This window comes from Octopus bimaculoides, chromosome 6, assembly GCF_046866305.1.
Source record: "Octopus bimaculoides isolate indiv1 chromosome 6, ASM4686630v1, whole genome shotgun sequence".
NCBI lineage: Eukaryota > Metazoa > Mollusca > Cephalopoda > Octopoda > Octopodidae > Octopus > Octopus bimaculoides.
In genome coordinates this window covers 18,498,929-18,518,563 of record NC_142933.1, presented here as the reverse complement: position 1 = coordinate 18,518,563, position 19,635 = coordinate 18,498,929, and the positions used below count along the sequence as shown (strand labels likewise).

General features: G+C 37.1%; 2 protein-coding genes across 2 annotated transcripts in view; both read right to left on the bottom strand.

Moving 5' to 3' along the window:
- LOC106873520 (chymotrypsin-1) overlaps window positions 1-1,138 on the bottom strand; it is a 7,840-nt gene extending 6,702 nt beyond the window's left edge. Inside the window, exons 1-3 of the mRNA XM_089353297.1 lie at window positions 1,046-1,138; window positions 692-915; window positions 1-122 (exon numbers count right to left, since the gene is read on the bottom strand). The exon at window positions 1-122 is cut by the window's left edge and continues 6 nt beyond it. Of these exons, the coding sequence (XP_089209423.1) occupies window positions 1-122; window positions 692-915; window positions 1,046-1,138 (439 nt within the window). The remainder of the gene's footprint in view (window positions 123-691; window positions 916-1,045) is intronic.
- A 9,004-nt stretch (window positions 1,139-10,142) lies between these two features.
- LOC149134965 (chymotrypsin-1-like) lies at window positions 10,143-14,212 on the bottom strand. The gene is made up of 6 exons (XM_089353526.1): window positions 14,089-14,212; window positions 13,632-13,791; window positions 12,818-12,945; window positions 10,950-11,084; window positions 10,709-10,854; window positions 10,143-10,379 (listed from the first exon to the last, which is right to left on the bottom strand). The coding sequence occupies exons 1-6, from the start codon at window positions 14,135-14,137 to the stop codon at window positions 10,230-10,232; spliced, it is 768 nt and encodes a 255-aa protein (XP_089209652.1). The 5' UTR covers window positions 14,138-14,212; the 3' UTR covers window positions 10,143-10,229.
- Between the last annotated feature and the right edge of the window lie 5,423 nt (window positions 14,213-19,635).

The window sequence follows — 19,635 nt, the reverse complement described above, 5'->3', positions numbered from 1 at the left end:
CGTATTTAGATTTGACGTATCCACCATGTATCACAAATCTACTTACAGTTGTTGACTGTTCACCAAGAGACGCTTGGTTGTTGGAACCAATATTTACTTGAATACGTTTGACTTTTCCCTCCCTGAAATAAAATGAAATATACCAAATGTTTAATTTCATATCATTATGTACTTGAAATTCTTCTCTTAGACGGAAATTTTTGTCCCTCATTTGTGGTATTGTAACATGGGTTTCTTATCGGGCACGGTTACTGTTTTCTTTATATCCATTTAAATACTGCTTCTTGAACAGTGAGTGTGTTATTAAAATATAACTCTATGGCAATTGTTTGTCAGAACGATATTAGATACACTATGTAAAATGCACACAATCCATAGACAAAACGTTTATAGATTGAATCGATGTAATCATTTCACACACGATTTTTATAAGTTGAAAACTAATGTATTAATACTAAATAAATATCTCCAATTATTTTATGTGAAAGACAATTTATACTATGTTTGCTAGAAACATAAATTCCGATGTGAATTTTAACCTGATATTGAAGCCAGTATATATGTTAGTATTTACACCAACCAATTCTTTTCACACTTTATATTATACAAGCATAGCACCAAACCTTCTTTCATAATCAAGTGATGTAATATGAGTTGAAGACGTCAATATATATTTTATAAATATACTTACAGACAGTGAGCTGCTGTCAAAACATGTGTAGCATCAATCAAAGTACCTCCACATGCACCATAACTATATTGTGAAGGCTGGTTAAATACTTTGAGATGGACAATGGATGGAAATTGACAGTTACTTGCTCGAGATCCACCGACGATTCCTTTCTGAGTGCCTGAAAGAAAATCAGAAAAGCAAATTGATATATATATATTCCTGGATGAATTATTCTTGAATGTCTATATCACTTGTATATCACTTGAATATATCACTTGTATTTTGAAGCATTAACTGTATTTAAAAACTTACTTCCAAACTCCTTTTTCAAATTAAATCTATGATTTAAAAATATATGCAGCATTTACTGACATCGGCATGAACAATGATATCAGCTGGTATCAATACCAATTTTGAAAAGCTCTGTAACAAAAAACCTTTCGACTGGAGGGCCTGACTTACCATTAGCAGAAACAAGAAGGTAGCACAGAGGCAGCATGGTATCACTAGATGTTAAGTTACAAGCGTAGAAGAGCTGAACTGATGCTAGGATTACGGAGAGTACGGTATTTATAGGTAAGTCTCATTAGGAAAACATCCTTTCGTGAAAGAACAGCTGTAAATATCCATCAATATTCTAACAATATCGCAAAGAACAACAGAGAATGTTTCAATGTTATCATACAAAATATCTAATTATTAAAATTTTGCATAATACTCACAAAAGCGATGTTCTAATTTCTATTAAAGGAATGTTGTCACGTTTTGAAAAGTAATATTTAAAATTCATGTATGACAATGAGCAAAGAATCTCATAGCAGAATCGATGTAACAGATGCCGCAATTAATAAGGAGAGCAGAGGCAAAATTACAACTAGAGACGAATTACTGAATTATTCAATGAATAATGAGAAAGCACAATACAATAATCCTATTTCCAAAGACATATATGCAAATTTTGAATATAGGCGCAGGTGTGATTGGGTGGCAAAAATTTTGCTTCGAAACCACTTGGTTCTGGGTTCAGTTCTGCTGCGTGCTAACTTGGGTAATTTTCCTGTATTATAGCCTCGAACCAAGCAAGGCGTTGTGAGTGCATTTGGTAGACGGAGTCTGAAGGAATCCCGCCATGTGTGTGTGTGTGTAATGTTTAAACACGAATTGGACTGCAAAGCCAATGGCTTAGCTGGCTGAAACTTCGAAATCACTGTCAGTAATAATCTTGTTAAAAAACTATAAAACTATAAAATGTTACGAAAGTTTAGTGCAACCCTTCATGTTAATGTAAAATTATTTTCATAATAAGTGATCATAAACATATACATACATACAGAAGCACGCACGCACACACACACACACACACACAGAGGCACGCAAACACACATAGTTATAATAATATGGGTAGTAGGCCTAAAAATAAGTACTGGCCTCGATTTGTTTAACTCCCAATATTGTGCCGCAGCTTGGCTGCAGTCTAGAAACTGAAGCAAGTACAAGAATAAAAGAATATATATGTATGAGTATATGCATATATATGTACATGTATGTACATACCTTCATCCACATGTAAATATAGATGCATATCTGGGTACATGACGTTGCAAAAAAAACATGGACAAAATGTTAAACAAGATACAAAAAACTCACAGGCCACACACACACACACATACATACACATATATATATATATATATATATATATATATATAGTATACACACACACAAACATACGTACATATATATATATATATATATATATATATATATATATATATATACATAGAGAGAGAGAGAGAAAGAGAGAGAGAGAGAGGTGGGTGAGAAAGAGAGAGAAGGAGAGACTGATATAACTAGTAGATAAAGCATCTCGGGTTTTACAGTTCTAGATTTAAGAGATGAGGAATTATGTACATTATTTACACCTGATGAAGGCTGGAGGATATATCAGTCGAAACGGTGTGTTAACAACCAACAAGATGAGGACAAATATCTGTAAAATGTAAATAATGTACATCTTGGAATTGCTACAGATAAGATATATACATGTATACATGTAATCACAGAAAAGGCAAAGATTGTATATCAAACTGAAGGAGTTTTAGCAGTTTAGTTTCATTGTCTCCATATCAGCTCGCTTAGATTCCCCTTACAGCTGCTTCTTACCCTGCTAACTTGGTCCTCCGTAAAGGTTTCGGAGTGTAAGGTCAACTCTCTTGAGCGTTACAACGTGTTCTCTATATGGAGATTCCCTCGATCTCATCTGTTAACCCCATGTGTATGTATGCGTGTGTACCCACACACGCACGCACACACACACACACACACACACACACACACACACACACACACACACAGCACACATAATATAAGGAAAATGCGGAGCTTGAACAAAGTAAAAATCAATGTATTTGTCTGATAGTCACTTCCATATCGCCTATTTACGTTTCCATTTCTTACCATCATTCAGATTTGGTAATTAAGATTGCATTATGCATTTGAAAGGCAAAAATCTCTCCAGAGCAAAATTTAAGAATTATTTGTTCGCATCCTAATGAACGGAAAGTTACTTACAAACTGAGATAGCAGAATGCTTTTGTGTGTTTTTGTTTGTCAGTATGTGTGTCTTTTGTATTCCTTTCTTAAAATAGCTTGAGGTTAAACTACGACCACAGTGAGTAATGGCTAGTTGTAGTTCAGAGCAGCTAGGCAATACTATCATTCTCCTTTGATCGGTTTTATAAAAGCTGGCTACTACCCCTTTCTCTACTCACTTGTGGAGAGAATAAAAAGTAATATATATATATCTTAGCAAGAATCCAAATGAATACATGTATTCAACTTTTACTTATTTGGTTGTGAGAATTTCAATTTTTATTAGAATTTAAAAAATTTCTATTGATGTATTAGTCTTATTTGATGATAGTTTAGGTTAAACATATTTTTAGTTTTTATAATTAATGGAGGTATGATTCACTATGTATCATATGTATGTAGTTAGACTATTTTCAAATGGTGAAGGTACATTTCATTTTGAGGTTACTTCCTATTTTTATTTTAATTCTTCATCATTCATGTTGTGTTTATTTAAATGTAATTTATTGAAAAATTATATATATATATATATATATATATATATATATATATATATATATATTACATTAAAAATGAACTTCGATCTTGCTTGCTTGCAATGTTGCACAGCCAAACTGGTGGATAATGGGAAAATACTATGAATTAAGTTTTCCCTGAAATGTGAATACAAACGAAATGAAACAAGTTGCGCGTAAATCGTACCAGTGGTTATTGAGATATTGGGGGTCTAGGCGATATAAGTATCCCAAACGGTGCATAATGGGAAAATACTTCGAAAATAAGTTAACTCGGAATGGGAAGAAACTCTAACATTTCGGTTAGACACATTAGGGGCTTTAACTTGCCAACGCAAAAATACGAGTTATTTTTACAGTAAATGTTTCTATTTTCGCTTTTCTTAAACACAATATTTCAATCATTTAGAAATATTTTTAAGTGAATGGGATTTCAAAAATGTAAGTTGTTTGTAAAATAAGTTTTATATGTTAGCTTTCTTTAAACGCACAATATATTAATCTTTTTAAAAATTAGTTTCAAGTGAATACAATTACAAAACTTTTGGCCTATTTTTAAAATATTTTAAAGTGAAAATGACTTTAAAAAATATGGTAAATATATCGTAAAAGATCCGTTCATAACCTCGGTGTGAAATGATTTCTTTGCATAGGTTTATTTCGAGTGCATTCAACGTATCTCACCGTCAAAGATTCGGATGCTATTTCTAGCACTCCCTGGCAGCACGTAACAGCTATTTGCGATAACTGACCCGAAGTAGCTATTACGTGGTAACAAGGCGTGTAAGAAATAGCAAGCAAATCTGACCTTTTCCGGGAAGAGGAGCCGTTTTCACGTGATTTCGATGTCATGCGTTGAAAGCATGCGAAATAACCCGGAAAAGAAAAAATACTCCACGAAACAAAATTCCATTGGTGGGTAACTTAGAGTTTCCCGGAAAACTCCGAGGTCTCCACAACCCTCCTCCCCTTTCTTTTCTGGAAGAAAGTGACTTCCGGTGTGTTTGGGTAAGATACGTTGAATGCACTCGAAAAATAACTGTACGAACGGATCCTTTATGAAATACATACCCAAAATCGGTACAGGCATGCTAATAGAAGGACGGATGAGACTCATAAAGCATGGCTGAGCATCTGGCGGAACAGAGAGGAAGAGACTGAAGCAGGAGAGATCAGGAATCGGACACTCGGTGAGCTGAATGTTTGGCGAAACAGAGGGAAAGAGACAAAAGCAGGAGACGTCATGAATCGAATGCTCATGTGAATACAAATGGAATAAAACAAGTTTTGCATAAATCGGACCACGGGTTACCAAGATACATGGTTTTTTCGGGTACCTTTATAAATAAAACCGGCGTATAACGGGGAAAATGCTTTGAAAGTACGGTACCCTTTAAATGTGAACATACACATAATAACAGAAGTTTCGTGTAAATCGGACCACGGGTTCCCGATATACACGGTGTTTTCGGCTACCTTGAACTATTGGTGACCCATAGGTCACGAGTAGTCTAGTATAGCCTAGTATATATATATATATATATATATATATATATATATATATATATATATATATATATATATATATATATATATATACACACATATATATATATATTTGTTTTCCTTTATGAATATAACAAGTTCATTATCCATCATTTAATACAATTGTTAAATTATCTATTTTAATACATCAGCTGATAGTAAGGGTTTCAATGTGTATTCCCTTATTTGATTAATATAAAATTATTAGTTCTTGATATTTATTTATTCACATAATGCCTGTTTAATTATATTTATTTGGAGTTACTCGACGTATATTCATTGCTATAATGTCTATTTAATTTTGTTTATTTGAATTTATTAAACATATATCTAATTCTATGTGAGTAATAAAAATCTATTTTTCTTTTATTGTTGATTAATTTGTACTTGGATGTAATGATCTGGAAAATTTCCGCAATGCATTAGTCATACTTTTTGCTTCCAGCACTGTAAGATTTTGCCCTGCTAATTAATTCCCACTTCAGTGTATATTCCTTATGTTTGTCCTTAATTTCCGAAATCAATCTACTTAAACTAGTGCTAGCTTCTTTCCTCTTATCTCTAAAAATGCTTTCATGGTTGGCTATCCCGCTTTTCATATAATTTTCCGTAGAGCCTATATAGTAGTAATCTTGTTCTCTGACGTTACTTTACACCTATGTATCATACTTTTTTCTCTACAAAACTTTGTTAATGGATATCTATTTTTATTTTTATTGGCACAATCACAGGTTTCATTTTCGGGACCTTTCGCTGTTTCCTTATTACTAATGCTGTACCTATTTCCCCCGTTTTCAGGGTTGTTTTCTTTATATTTATTTCTTATGTTATGAGTTTTAACTAATAACTTATCTTTTTTCCTCTTCATATCCATCTTAATATTTATATTGTAAATTATTTTATGTTCGTGGTTGCTACTATTTGTATCAGCATATATATCTAAATTATTTGCATTAGTGTATTTATTATCGTTGTTTTTGTTGTTGTTGTTGTTGTTGTTGTTGTTGTTGTTGTTGTTGTTGTTGTTGTTGTTGTTATCATCATCATCAACATCATCATCATCATCATCATCATCATCATCATTATTATTATTATTATTATTATTATTATTACCTTTATTATTATTATCATCATCATCGTCATTATTATTATTATTATTATTATTATTATTATTATTATTATTATTATTATTATTATTATTATTTAATCTCCTTTTTGTAGGCTGCAAGCTTACATTTTTTGATCTGCGTGTGGCGATATTAATGGTTACGTTTTGGATTGATCCAAATTGATCAGTGCCCTACCCATGCCAGATTCCTTAACTGCCCAACTGCCCTGTCTACGATGTAGCGCACGAGGTGGAGGTTGCCATGGATGCTCTAGCTCGGCACGGCGCATGTTTGTGCCTTGTCGACCAGTTTCTCGATGACAAGCGCCAACCTCTTGGCTAGCACCTTAGCCAAAATTTTCTAATCTTTATTGAGCGGAGTGATGGGTCTCAAGTTATCTATTACGTCCTCCTTGTTTGGATCTTTTTTTTAGCAGTGGTACGGATCCTCGGCTCACAAAACTGAGGATGCTCCCGTTTTGCTGTCAGTTGCAGTACACTGCTGCCAATACGCCTCCAAACAAGTCTGGCATACAATTGTAAAGCTCGGAGGTAGACCATCCAAACCCGGCAGTTTGTCTCTCACGTACTCTGCGATCACGTCCCGCACATCCGCCGCTTGATTGCACCTTCGCAACACTCTACTTTTCTTGCCGAGAGCCATGGCAGGCTGTGCAGGGAGGCACTGAAGCCCACCCTGCGTTCTCGCTCGCTACGCGTCCCGAACATTCGGGCAAAATACTGCTGAAAGGCCTTACACATTTTGCTGGGATCGAGCTAAATGGTGACTTTGTTTCCCTGTTGGGCCTCCGCCACCTGTGCCTCTAGCGCGGTTTGAACACCTTCATTCCTTAGATCACGCATCCTAGCCCTGACAACACACCCTTCGTGTTTGGGGTTGAAGTGTAGGTCGAGGGCAAACCTCGCCGCGAATACGTCAGATGCGATGTCACTTCTAATTGCCTTTTCTAGCTTCTTAACTAGGTCACCCTCTATTTTTTCTGTCTATCGCTAGCGCTTTGCTATACCTAATCGCTTCGGCTTTTATTGCTCTCTTGAGGGCAAACCACCATTTGTTGTTCATGATGACTCCCGTCAAAGCCCTCTTTACTAGCGTGCTAATCTGGTCTCTGCAAACCTGTCTTGTTCAGTTTACAGTAACCGGGACCCTGCCTATATGCCTTATCTAAGTCTAGCGTACACGTCACAAGTTTGTGATCCGTGTTGTTGACTATGTGGAATTGTGGACAGCTTATGCTATCTCTATCTACTGTCCTACACAATATTCTATCTAGATACGATCTCGACGACCCAATGCGGTTGCTCCATGTCCACGTTGGCGCATTCGGGTGGTCGAGTCGGTACCTGTCATAGAATTGAAAGCATCTGAGCAGGTCTCTGAGACATTTGCATCCCTGTCTATTCCTATCTCTGCCCACAAATGAGGGACAAAAATTTCCGTCTAAGAGAAGAATTTCAAGTACATAATGATATGAAATTAAACATTTGGTATATTTCATTTGATTTTAGGACGGGAAATGTCAGACGTATTCAAGTAAATATTGGTTCCAACAAAAAGCAGTCTCCTGGTCATCAGTCAACAACTGTAACTAAAACTAATTAATTAATAATGTATTCACCGTTGTTGTTTACAACTTCTTCCCGATGTTCAACAAGATTTTCAATATCTCGTTGGTAGAAATCACCAGATTTCGACTCGAAAAATTGATCCAACCAAGCTCTCAATTCTGCATCAGTATTGAACGAAACTCCGTGTATAGCATGTGAAAGAGATCGAAAGAGGTGGAAATCCATTGGTGCCAAATAAGGAGAGTACGGCGGGTGTGGCAGCACTTCCCAGTCATGCGTTTTAAATGGCGACATGAGGGCGGGCGTTGTCGTGCAGCAGAAGAACTCAGTGCTGACGATTAGGTCTTTTCTCTTGCATAGTCGTGCTGAGACGTTCCATCTGTTGAACATATATATATATATATATATATATATATATATATATATATATATATATGTGTGTGTGTGTGTGTGTGTGTGTATGTATGCATATGTATGTATGCATATGTATGTATGTGTATGTATATGTTTGTGCGTCTGTGTTTGTCCCCCCAACATCGCTTCACAACCGATGCTAGTGTGTTTATGTTCCCGTAACTTAGCAGTTTGGCAAAAGAGACCGATCGAATAAGTACTAGTCTTATAAAGAATAAGTCCTGGGGTCGATTTGCTCGACTAAAGGTGGTGCTCGACTAAAGGTGTCAGATAAATGTTTTCGATTTTTATCAGTTATTTAAAAATTTATTTTTTTATCAAGAGTTTTTAAAGAATCAGTCAATAATATTTTCTTCTTCCTTGTCCACGGTTTCATTGTTGACAAGCTCGTCGAGGCCTTGACGCTAAATTCACCGAGTCTTGATGCGAAGAATTCATCGAGTCATGTTTACAGTTCCACGTCGCCCAGACTGTTGGATAACGATCACAAAATGTGATGACCAGAAGGCGTTATGTCAAGAAAATACGGTGCATGCTGTAGAAGTTTTTAACCGAGCTCTTGAATAGCATGATTTGTCAAATCACCACATGGTCCATAGACATATGATTGTTACACCACCTGAGAACGAATTACAACCTTTTTTAATACTTCTTATCAAATTGTTACCGCTATTAGAACGACAAAAATGCCCTTTTCAGGGTTACTTCACCCGTGGTTGTTACACCATCTGAGAACACATTAAAGCCCTTCACAAGATTCGTATCAAAATGTTACCGCTTGGCATCAGCGGTACACGGGGACCAGTTTCGTTACAATTTGTGACAATTTTGTTAGAATTTTGTTACAATAAGCGACCAATTTTGCTACAATTTGGCGTTGACGTTATTTATGGCATAGGAAATTTACTAAGTATGAAAAACGTTTTAGTACTTGAATCCGAGCAACGCCGGCTCCTTCCACTAGTATTATATAAATCTAGAGTTACAACATTCGCTTTTTTGTAACAATAACAGTTGCAACATGAAATATAACAGGTATAGAATGAAAATGTGAAATGTATCGCAATATACACAAGGACCGATAGTAGGGTCGTTGTAACCTGTTAGGTCGGGTATGGCGACATGCACCGTTGCGGTGCGTCGCTGTATCCACCACTTGTCGGCATTTGTTCAGGTCGTCCAACGCAACCCTACAAGTAGTGTCCCAGTTAGTCTCCATCTCTGCGAAATGCCTTCTCATCCTTCGTGACTATGGGGCTGTGACCGACCAGCACGAACTGTCACCCTTGCCGGGTCCTCAGAGAAGAGAACACTATACACAAGATCCCACTCAGAAAATCGCGCAACATGAAACAAAGAGTGTAAGGTGACGTTTATGGATCGTACACGTAATATTTTGTTATATCTCCGGTTGCAGCATCCTCCCGAGTAGTTCCGTTTTCCCTTTGAAATATGAACAATCAAAATATCAACCATCTGCGAATTAGTAACTGAGGTTACTCTACTAACTGCTGTTTATAATCTCTAAGTTAATAAGGTGAAATATATTTCACTGTCATTTCTAGTAATATAGAATTGCAACAGAAAAGAAATACAAACTCCAATCTAATGTAAAGAAATACTCTACGGAAGTATCAACCACAAAACTACACATAGTGAAATAATTTAACACTCTTATGTAACAGAACAACGACAACCAGATAAATCATTTTACATATTTATTTGTTAATACATTTTGGAGAATATTCTGCTGTCGTTCCTTCAGTAAAAGGGCTCTTCATCAAATCACATCTTACAAATGACTGCCGATCCAGTTTCGGAAATATCCGACATCAGTGAAAGCACTGACTTCTGTATCACAACGATGTCCAAAAGATGTGACACCTGCCAAGACCATTTTACCCCTTTTGCCTCGACAATAGAGTGGACCACCAGAGTCACCCTGCAAAATTACAAACGATATAATATCAAAGTTGCTGGAATTTATCGACATTGAATAAAGTTTATCATATTCAAAGATTATTACACAAAATTAATTATTTGCTCAATATATTCACTAGGATAATTTACTTGTAAGTATAAAGAGTTTTCTCTTCAAAACTGCAAAGCTTTCTGGAGCCTATATCCTTGCATTAATGCAAACACACTCAAACGAGCGTGATCTAAAACGTACACTCCCGACATCTTAGTATATATTAGTATTTATCATTCAGAGAGACGTATCAATTAGATATTACAATAGGTATATACTATAATATCAATACTATATACCTGACAAGTAGACGGTCCACCTTCTACGAAATCTCCGGCACAAAGAACTCCGTCAGCAATTTGCATCCTAGATTTGTCTTTACAAACATCATGAGGAATAGCTCGAAGGGCCACTTTATATAATTCGTTAGGGCTATTTCCTTCGACTGAAAGGAGAACAAATTCATTAATGATCAATATCTATCAGCGATGATTACATTGAGATTACATGAACACTTGATAAATTTTCGTGGTTACTTACATTGGAAATCTCCCCATCCAGCAGCGATACATCTTTTTCCATCAAATGTTTCTTGTGGTTCGGCCATAGTTGCAAATTGGACACATCCATCTTCATGGACCGCACGGTTCAAAGTCAATATGGCAATGTCGTTTTCTTTTAGGGGAAAAACACGTATAAGAATGACATAGATGTCAGTTAGTCATGCATATATTAGAGATGAAGATATATACAGAAATACATGGTGTCTATACACGCAGTAGACATATGCTTAATATAGACAAAAATATATATGATGACTATAAAAATTATCTATCTATGTATCTATCTATCTATCTATCTATCTATTTATCTATCCATCTGTCTGTCTGTCTGTGTGCCTGCCTGTCTCTCTATGTGTTTGCTGCTTGTCTATCTGTCTGCCTCTCTCTCTCTCTCTCTCTCTCTCTCTCTCTCTCTCTCTCTCTCTCACTCTCTCTCTCTCACTCTCTCTCTCTCTCTCTCTCTCTCTCTCTATATATATATATATATATATATATATATATATATATATATATACATAATAAACACACACACACAAACAACACACTCATATATATGCATACAAACATATGTAGACAAATAGTTAGTGAGTTAGTTAGATAGATATGTTTCATTATTAGCCACACAGGGCTGAACACAGAGGGGACAAGTTACAAAGTAGAGCTTTTCTCTGTGGGGAGGAGAAGGAAGGAAAATAAAGCGTGGGGTAGATTTTCGATCAAAATGGATCGTAAAAAAAAAAGAAGAAAAGAAAATAAACAATCAACACAGATCGTGTATCACACAAATGTTATGATGTAAAGCGTAAAGGGGGAAACAAATTAGGTTTATCCGTGTGAAGAAAAGCCTACGGAAAAGACCACGGTAACCTTGGCCAATAATATCATGCAGAAAAACACATTACAGTAAGTGACTTTCTTTTTACCATCTGGTTCATAGGGTTATGCTCAAGGTGGCTCCGTCATTCACACGTGCCATCCTTGCTACATTCACCCATCTTTTCTTGAAGCATTCAGTAGACAGAGCTCTCTACTCATACATTCCTCTTCAAGTGATACTTGAAAAAGTTGATGAGAGATTCACGAGAGAGGAAAGTGTTTGTCTCTAGACCTTTCAGATGCGTCCACCATACACATTCTTTCGCCGTAGCCACAAGTACGATGAAAATGGCTCTTCCCTCCCGTTTCAAGGAAGGAGGCGCGACAATATTCACGTTAGACTCGGCTGATAAACCGACTCGTCCCGCAATGTCGTTTTCTTTCAGGGAAAAACACGTATAAGAATGACATACATGTCAGCTAGTCATGCATATATTAGAGATGAAGATATATACAGAAATACATGGTGTATATGTAGATAGATAGATAGATAGATAGATAGATAGATAGATAGATAGATAGGTATAAGATTATGAACAAAATAGGTTAAAATGAGAGGGGCAAGTTACATGTGTTCAGATATGATAGAAATCATCATCATCAGCAGCAGCAGCAGCAGCATCGTAATCATCATCATTATGATCAACATCATCCTTAGTAAATGCTACACCAATACTAGTAGCCCCAGCTAGTGAGGAAATGTAATCTGGATAGTCTCTTACACACAATTTCAATTCTTTCAAATAACTCTAAAATGACTGAACAATGGCATCCATGATAAATAACGATGGTGACATTTTAGTGTTTAAACACTCCTCACAGAAACACTGAAGTGAAACCACAAAAACAATGGCTATCGTATATTGATACTATATTGCAGGTGTGGAAACACTGATATTTACTAATAAAAGGTGAGAGGAAAGAAAGAATTTATAAGGTGTATGAAGACATGTTAATTGTAATACTCACTGATCAGTAATTTAGTATGTACGTATCCGCCATGTTTCACAATTTGACTGGCAGTTGTTGACTGGGGACCAGGAGCCCACTTGTTGTTGGAACCAATATTTACTTTCACCCTTCTGACATGTCCTTCTCTAAAATCAAATCAAATATAGCAAATCTTTAGCAGAGAGTAATTTTATATCGTCATGCACTTGAAATTCTTCTCTTGGACATTAAAATGTTTGTCTGTTCTTTATAGTATTGTTAAATGAGTCTCAATTGACTAATGTTGGTTCTTGCCTTTCTTGTGAATAAAATAAGAGCCTGTTGATCAACAGGGTCGAGGAAATCGACTTTGTCCAAAAGATTCATTAAACATTGCAGTTCATTTAGATATCGCAATAGTATGTGTTTCCGAAAATATAATTCTACAGGTGTTGTTGATCAGAATGATATTAGACATACAGAAATTAAAATGAATAATTAATACACACAGTAATGGAAGAATGTTTGAAGTTTCAAGTTTTGTATTAATTTGACTTAATAGTCTTTAGTTGAAAACTAAATATGTTCTTTAAGTAAATACTTCCGCGACTTTAGAATGAAAGACGATATATCGTATGTTTGTTGGAAACATAAAATTCAATGTAAATTTTAATCTGATATTAAAGCCAGTATACATGCTGGTATTTACACCAAGTAATTCTTTTCAACGTTTATATTATACAAGCATGGTATCTAAACTTTCTTCATAGTCATTAAGCGATGTAATATGATAGTGTGAAGACGTCTACATGTACTGTATATACACTTATGTATATACTGCATATATACTTACAGACAATGAGCCGCTGTCAATACATGTGTAGGATCAATCAAAGTACCTCCACATACACTAATCCTGTCATCTGTGGGTTGGTTAAATATTTGGAGATGGACAATAGATGGAAATTCACAGTTTCGTGCTTGAGATCCACCGACGATCTGCGTTTCTTTTCCTGAAAGAAAATCACCAACGCAAATAAATATACATTTATACAAATACATATTTGTAGATGAATTATTGTTGAATGTCTACGATATATCTATCGCTGTATTTTGTATGGTTGTAATTGAATAAGCAGCAATTAGATGAAAAAAATCAGTTCCAAACTCACTATTCACATTAAATTAACGATTTAAGAATATATGTAGAATTTACTTATACAAGTATTAATAACGATATCAGTCGGTATGGAGACGAGTTTTGAAAAGTCTGAACATAAAGAATCACCCGGTCGGGAGACATGATTTACCAGTAGAAACTGAAGCAATCGCAAAAAGAAGGCAACAGAGAGACAGCATGGTGGCACTAGATGTTTAGTTACTGGTGTAGAATAACTGAACTGATGCTAGAGTTAGAGTGAGTGTGGTATTTATAGGTTTTATAGGCAAGTATCATTAGGAAAATGTCTTTAGAGAAAGAACAGCTGTAATTATCCATCAATTATATCCATCAACAAGAGAATGTTTCAAAGTAAAGTATTTTATGTTATCAAATAAAATATAAAATCAATAAAATTTTACATTATCTCACTAACGTGTTGTTCTAATTTCTATTGAACGAATATTGTCATCTGTTGAGATGTAATATTTTAAATTCATACATCTTTAAAGCATCATTTTTATGTCCATTCATTGAAAAGAATTACCTTTTGTGTGATGATAAGATATGTTTTATTATGTTGACCACTCAGAAGATTTCTAGGTAGATTGATCCACACATCTTGTTTATGAACGTTGCATAGTTATTTCCAGTTTATAATTATTTTCTGCCTATGAATAAACTCTGAAATATTGACACGAGCGCCCTAATCCTGGTTGTTACAGTCAGAACGCTTCGGTCGTTTTGCCCTTCAGTCCTTTTCGGATCCCGTCGTGTCTCGTGATATTTACTGAACTTCTAGCCCGAGCCCTAAATTAAATCTAGAGTACCCTCATTTTGATATCCATTTCAATAATTTTCTTCCATTAGTTATTTCTATTACAAGTGATGTCGCTTGCTCGTTCCTCTTGAAGCAAAGCGTATAATGTTTGTCCGAAACAGGAACGGAACTCACGTTTATTTGCTCGACCACTACATTTAACAGCTATCAACTCTTTAAGGCAATCAGGATGCAGAGGGGAGGCACGAGGCCGCCAACCACAAAGAACCTTGGTAGACCTGGTCGGCTCTACGCATGATATTTACTGAACCACTAACCTGTGATGACCCTAACCTCATCAAACAAGAGCAAGAAGCAGCAAGCAAGCAAGGTGAAAACAATTATGTAATGGAAATTAGGAGTTCTAAATCTAATTTTTAGGTCATAAGTTAATTGTTCTTTCATTCTGAAGTAAAAGTTCCTATAAAGTGCTTATGTCTAAGCTAGATCTATTGAGGAGTTTATTGTTCATGTCCAGGGACTTCTTTCTTAAAGAAATACCACAAAATTAAATGATAATTTCTGAAGGAAACTGGAAGTCAGTAACCTATGTAGAGCAAAGTCAAGATGACGGAAGAATTAACACTTGAAAATAGGACGATAAGAAAATCCAGCGCATAAGCTGCAATGTGATAGCATTCTTCTTAGGCCTAGAGTACCGAAGAGCACCATATGGGAACCGTTATTTTAGAAAGACATCTATGAGCATAAAAAGCAAATGTTGAACTTTTTAATTTCTATTGGATAACCATCCGGCAGGACAATGTGAGTGGCAATAAGTATTGGTCACATGCTAAGTGCAATATTATAATTAGTGGACCTGGGTTAATCCATTGGGTCACTCAAGCAAAATAAACTCCAGTTCAAGCAGAATGAACAAGCGACACCATACTTAGATGAATACTAAGAAGGGAAAAGCCCTAAATATGAAAAGCAGAATGAGAACAATCTTACCTCTTGGGCTAAATAGAGCATTCCGCTCGACATACCAGAAACGTTAAGAAACACAACAGACACCTGGAAAAGCTCGGAGGGTACAACGATTCTGACTGTAATCAAAATGACAAGGACATTTTAGTCAATTAATATCATTGTATAATAATCCTTTCTACTAAACGAGCAAGACCCGAGATTTGTGGGGAAGGGGGGGGGATACTCGATTACATCGACCCTAGTGAAACACTGGCGCTTTATTTATCGACCCCGAAAGAATAAAAGGTAAAGTCGACATCGGTAGAATTTGAACTCAGAGCGTAGTAAAGGGCGAACTGCTGCAAAGCATTGTGTCCGCCATGCTAACGATTCTGCCAGCTAGCAGCCTTTTATCATTGTATAATAATTGTATTCCTTATCTCAGAAATTCAGATAAAATATTCCATAATTTTTACAGGATTATAGATTCTATTACACTTTTGAAAAGATCTACGCGTAGATTGCAATCACTTCATGATTTCGTTTTAAAATTAATATATACGACTTTGATTAATTTGCAGGCATCAGTTACATCATATAACTTGAGTTTTGGAACGCTCATTGATGAAACCAGGTTTACTGACCCGGCCTTTGTTGATCATACGGTTATTCTTATTGAGTTTCTGTATGTGTTAAGGAGTACACTACATTCACTGAAACAAAAGATTAGAACCAGTGAGATTTAGAGTTTCTTGGGCCAACATGAAGAACTGCTCCTTCGTTGACTTCCTAGGGATTCCATCTCGTCAGTCCGTTGCAGTTGAGAATGTCGAAGATGTTGACCGCTTTACTCATTTCGGCAGTATGATCCTTAGTAGTATCATCTGCGTGTCCAAAGTCTTAAAAGGACTTGGACAGGCTGGTGCCGCTCTGGACTCACGGGGCAAAGGTGTCTGGCGTTAATGATATCTGAGCATGAGAAAGGTTCGGGTCTTCAGGTCTTCAGGTCTCTGGTCCTCCCCGGTTTACTCTACATTTGCGAGACTTGGACGCTGATTGGGGCCGTTATGAGCCGCCTGAACTCCTTTGTTACCAGGATGTTTCGCAGAATGATGTCATAAATAACGTTAACGCTAAATTTGAGTAAAATTGTCGCTTTTTGTAGCAAAATTGTTACAAATTGTAACAAGACTGGTCCCCGGGAACCGCTGAAGCCAAGCGGTAACAGTTTGATACGAATCTTGAGAAGGACTTTAATGTGTTCTCAGATGGTGCAACAATCACGGTTGAAGTAGCCCTGAGAAGGGCTTTTTTGTCGTTCTCATGGCGGTAACAATTTGATAGGAAGCCCTGAAAAGGGCTTTAATGCGTTCTCAGGTGGTTTAACAATCATATGTAAAGTGGCCCTGAAAATGGCCCTTTTTCGTTTACACCAAAAGCAACGGAGTTGTTTTTGTGGAATGTGAAACTCTGACAAAACAGATGATGCAAACTTAGGTTGGACAAAGGAAAAGAAACAAGGTTGAGGAAAGTTAGTAACTTTGAAAGCATGACTACAGTAGCACTCACATACCACATACCAGGTCTGCAAAGTTGAACTGATGTAGTGGAGGCACCGAGGTTCACAAATTTGAAAGTAGTTGGCGCGTGATGCCCCTACAACACCTCTCTGTAGACCACATTTTCGCTTTGCCATTAGGGGCAAGTGCGAATAGATTTTGTTTCTTTCGAGCTCTGGAGAATCCAACATATAACTGGCAATGAGAGAGACATGTTTCGCCTAAATGGAGGCCTTGGGACTTATTGATTGATATGGCGAAGCATAGTCGAAGAGGAAACTGAAGTCGGCGCAGCGGACAGGGAAATTCCTTGCCTGATGGAGTAAGAGGTATTCCAGGTATGAACACATCCTCTCTCATGCGACATTCCGCGAAAATCGTAGCCTCAATGACATACGGCAGCAGGTTTTCATCACTAACTGCGTTCTGTTGTATGCAGAACGTTGGTGGCTCCAGATTCCTCAGCAGCATCACTGGAGCTCCAGGTTTGAAGCACAATGTATGAGTTGGTTGTGTGAGGGGTTTGAAGGAATTGAGGAATTCTGTTGGAAAATTAACAACCTCTTCTGGAATTGTAGGTATGAAGAATTCCAGGAAGGCACGGCAACGAATCTTCATTGAGTTTCGTCACAAAGTTGTTTTTCGGTGCTAGTATGGCCCTATCGCACAACCAACTTACGTCTTTGTAATTTTTCGGTAGAATGGGGAAATCAGCAGCCATGAGATCGTCAACAGTGTAGACAACTGTGCATACTTATGAGACTATCATTTCTCCAACTGCATCCAAAGGCGCATTGCCGTCGGCAACTGTTAGGTCTTTGGAAAAATCGACTGACGAGCGGTCGCTGGCTGAGCTCGCATGTTGGTTTTAAGGGAGAACATTATTACCTGCTGCCACAGGTGAGAGGACTTAATGCAAGCTTCCACAGCGTCCTCCCTGGTGTCTTCGGGAATACCTGGAAGAGTTTGCCTAAAATCACCAGATAGCAGGGGAGATAACCCTACCATTAGACGGTGGCAGTCCCTGATATCTTGCAGAGTCTTATGTAGGGGCCCGAGGGATGCTTTATGGGCCATTCATCCCACACAATGAGCTGGAACCTTCTCAAGACTTCTGCTTTGTCCGAAACCTTGCTCTTATCGCAAGATGCAGAGTCAGACGTAGTCGTATTAAATGGAAATTTAAAAGTGGAATGAGCACTCCTACCCCCGGGTAGTAGAGTTGCAGCAATCCCAGAAGAAGCCACAGCCAAAGCGATCCCTTTCTGTTGCCTTACTTTTCCAAAAAAGAGCCTCGTAACGAATGTTTTACATGTTCCTGCTGGGACATCCAAAAAAGAAAATGCCTCCTTTGTGATCCCGAATGGAATCAACAGCGATGTTGTAAGCCCGCTGCTGCTCTTGCAACAACTTTGGCTCATTTTCGTTGATGTGTCGTTCATGGGGATTAACGTCATATGATATTTCCTGAAAGATGTCTGTTGAAAGCGTGTGTGAACCCGTTCGATGGACTTTCGGTAGCCCATAAGATGGAAGTTCATTTCCGCCGGCAGATAAAATTCTAACTTCAATGTCAACGAGAGCTCTGTTGTAGAATTCGTCGCTAAGACCTACGTCCAAGCCAGGAAGCAGCAGTTGTCCATGGTGTTTGAAGTCTTCAGAAAGGTCTATTTTATATTTCTCCGACAGAGATACAGGATCACTGAGCTCGCATGTTTGCAATAACACCACAAAGCGCTCTCGGAGTCTTCTTGCTCATCGCCATATAGCTGCCTCCGCTAGTGTTGCAACACACTAAGCACCGTCTTCTAGCAGCCCACATTTAAAGCAAGTTTCGCGGTATGTGGTACAAACTCCTTTCTTAAAACCTTTCATGTTGTCGAAGGCGCAGATAGAAACACTCCCGTTGGCTCGGATGACCTGTGTAAACTCTCCCGAGGCAATGGAACAATTTATGCTGGGATGTCCATCAACGGTTGATATTTCCAATGAAAAACTTGCGTTTAAGTCTAATGTGCATATTCGATTTATCAGCGTTACGGAAGGCCTACGAATGTACACAAAGAATGCCTTAATGTAAAGTTATTAAAAGGAGGACTTCTATCACTCTATACCATTTCTAATGCCTTCAGAGCATAATGATACACTTCAATTATAACTGCAATACATATATTTTTGTATTGAAGGATTTCTAATTCTGTATGTTGATTTTTCTTTTAATGGTTTCAGTCTTTAACTGAAGCCATGTTGCAGCACACTTTTTAATTGACGATTATATCGAACAAAGTTGCATTGACTGGAATGCACTCTATTCACATCGCAATGCTGAACAGAAATGTGAGGATACGTAACCAGAATATATCTACTACGAAAAGGTATAATCAGAAATGGTATTAATAGAAATTAT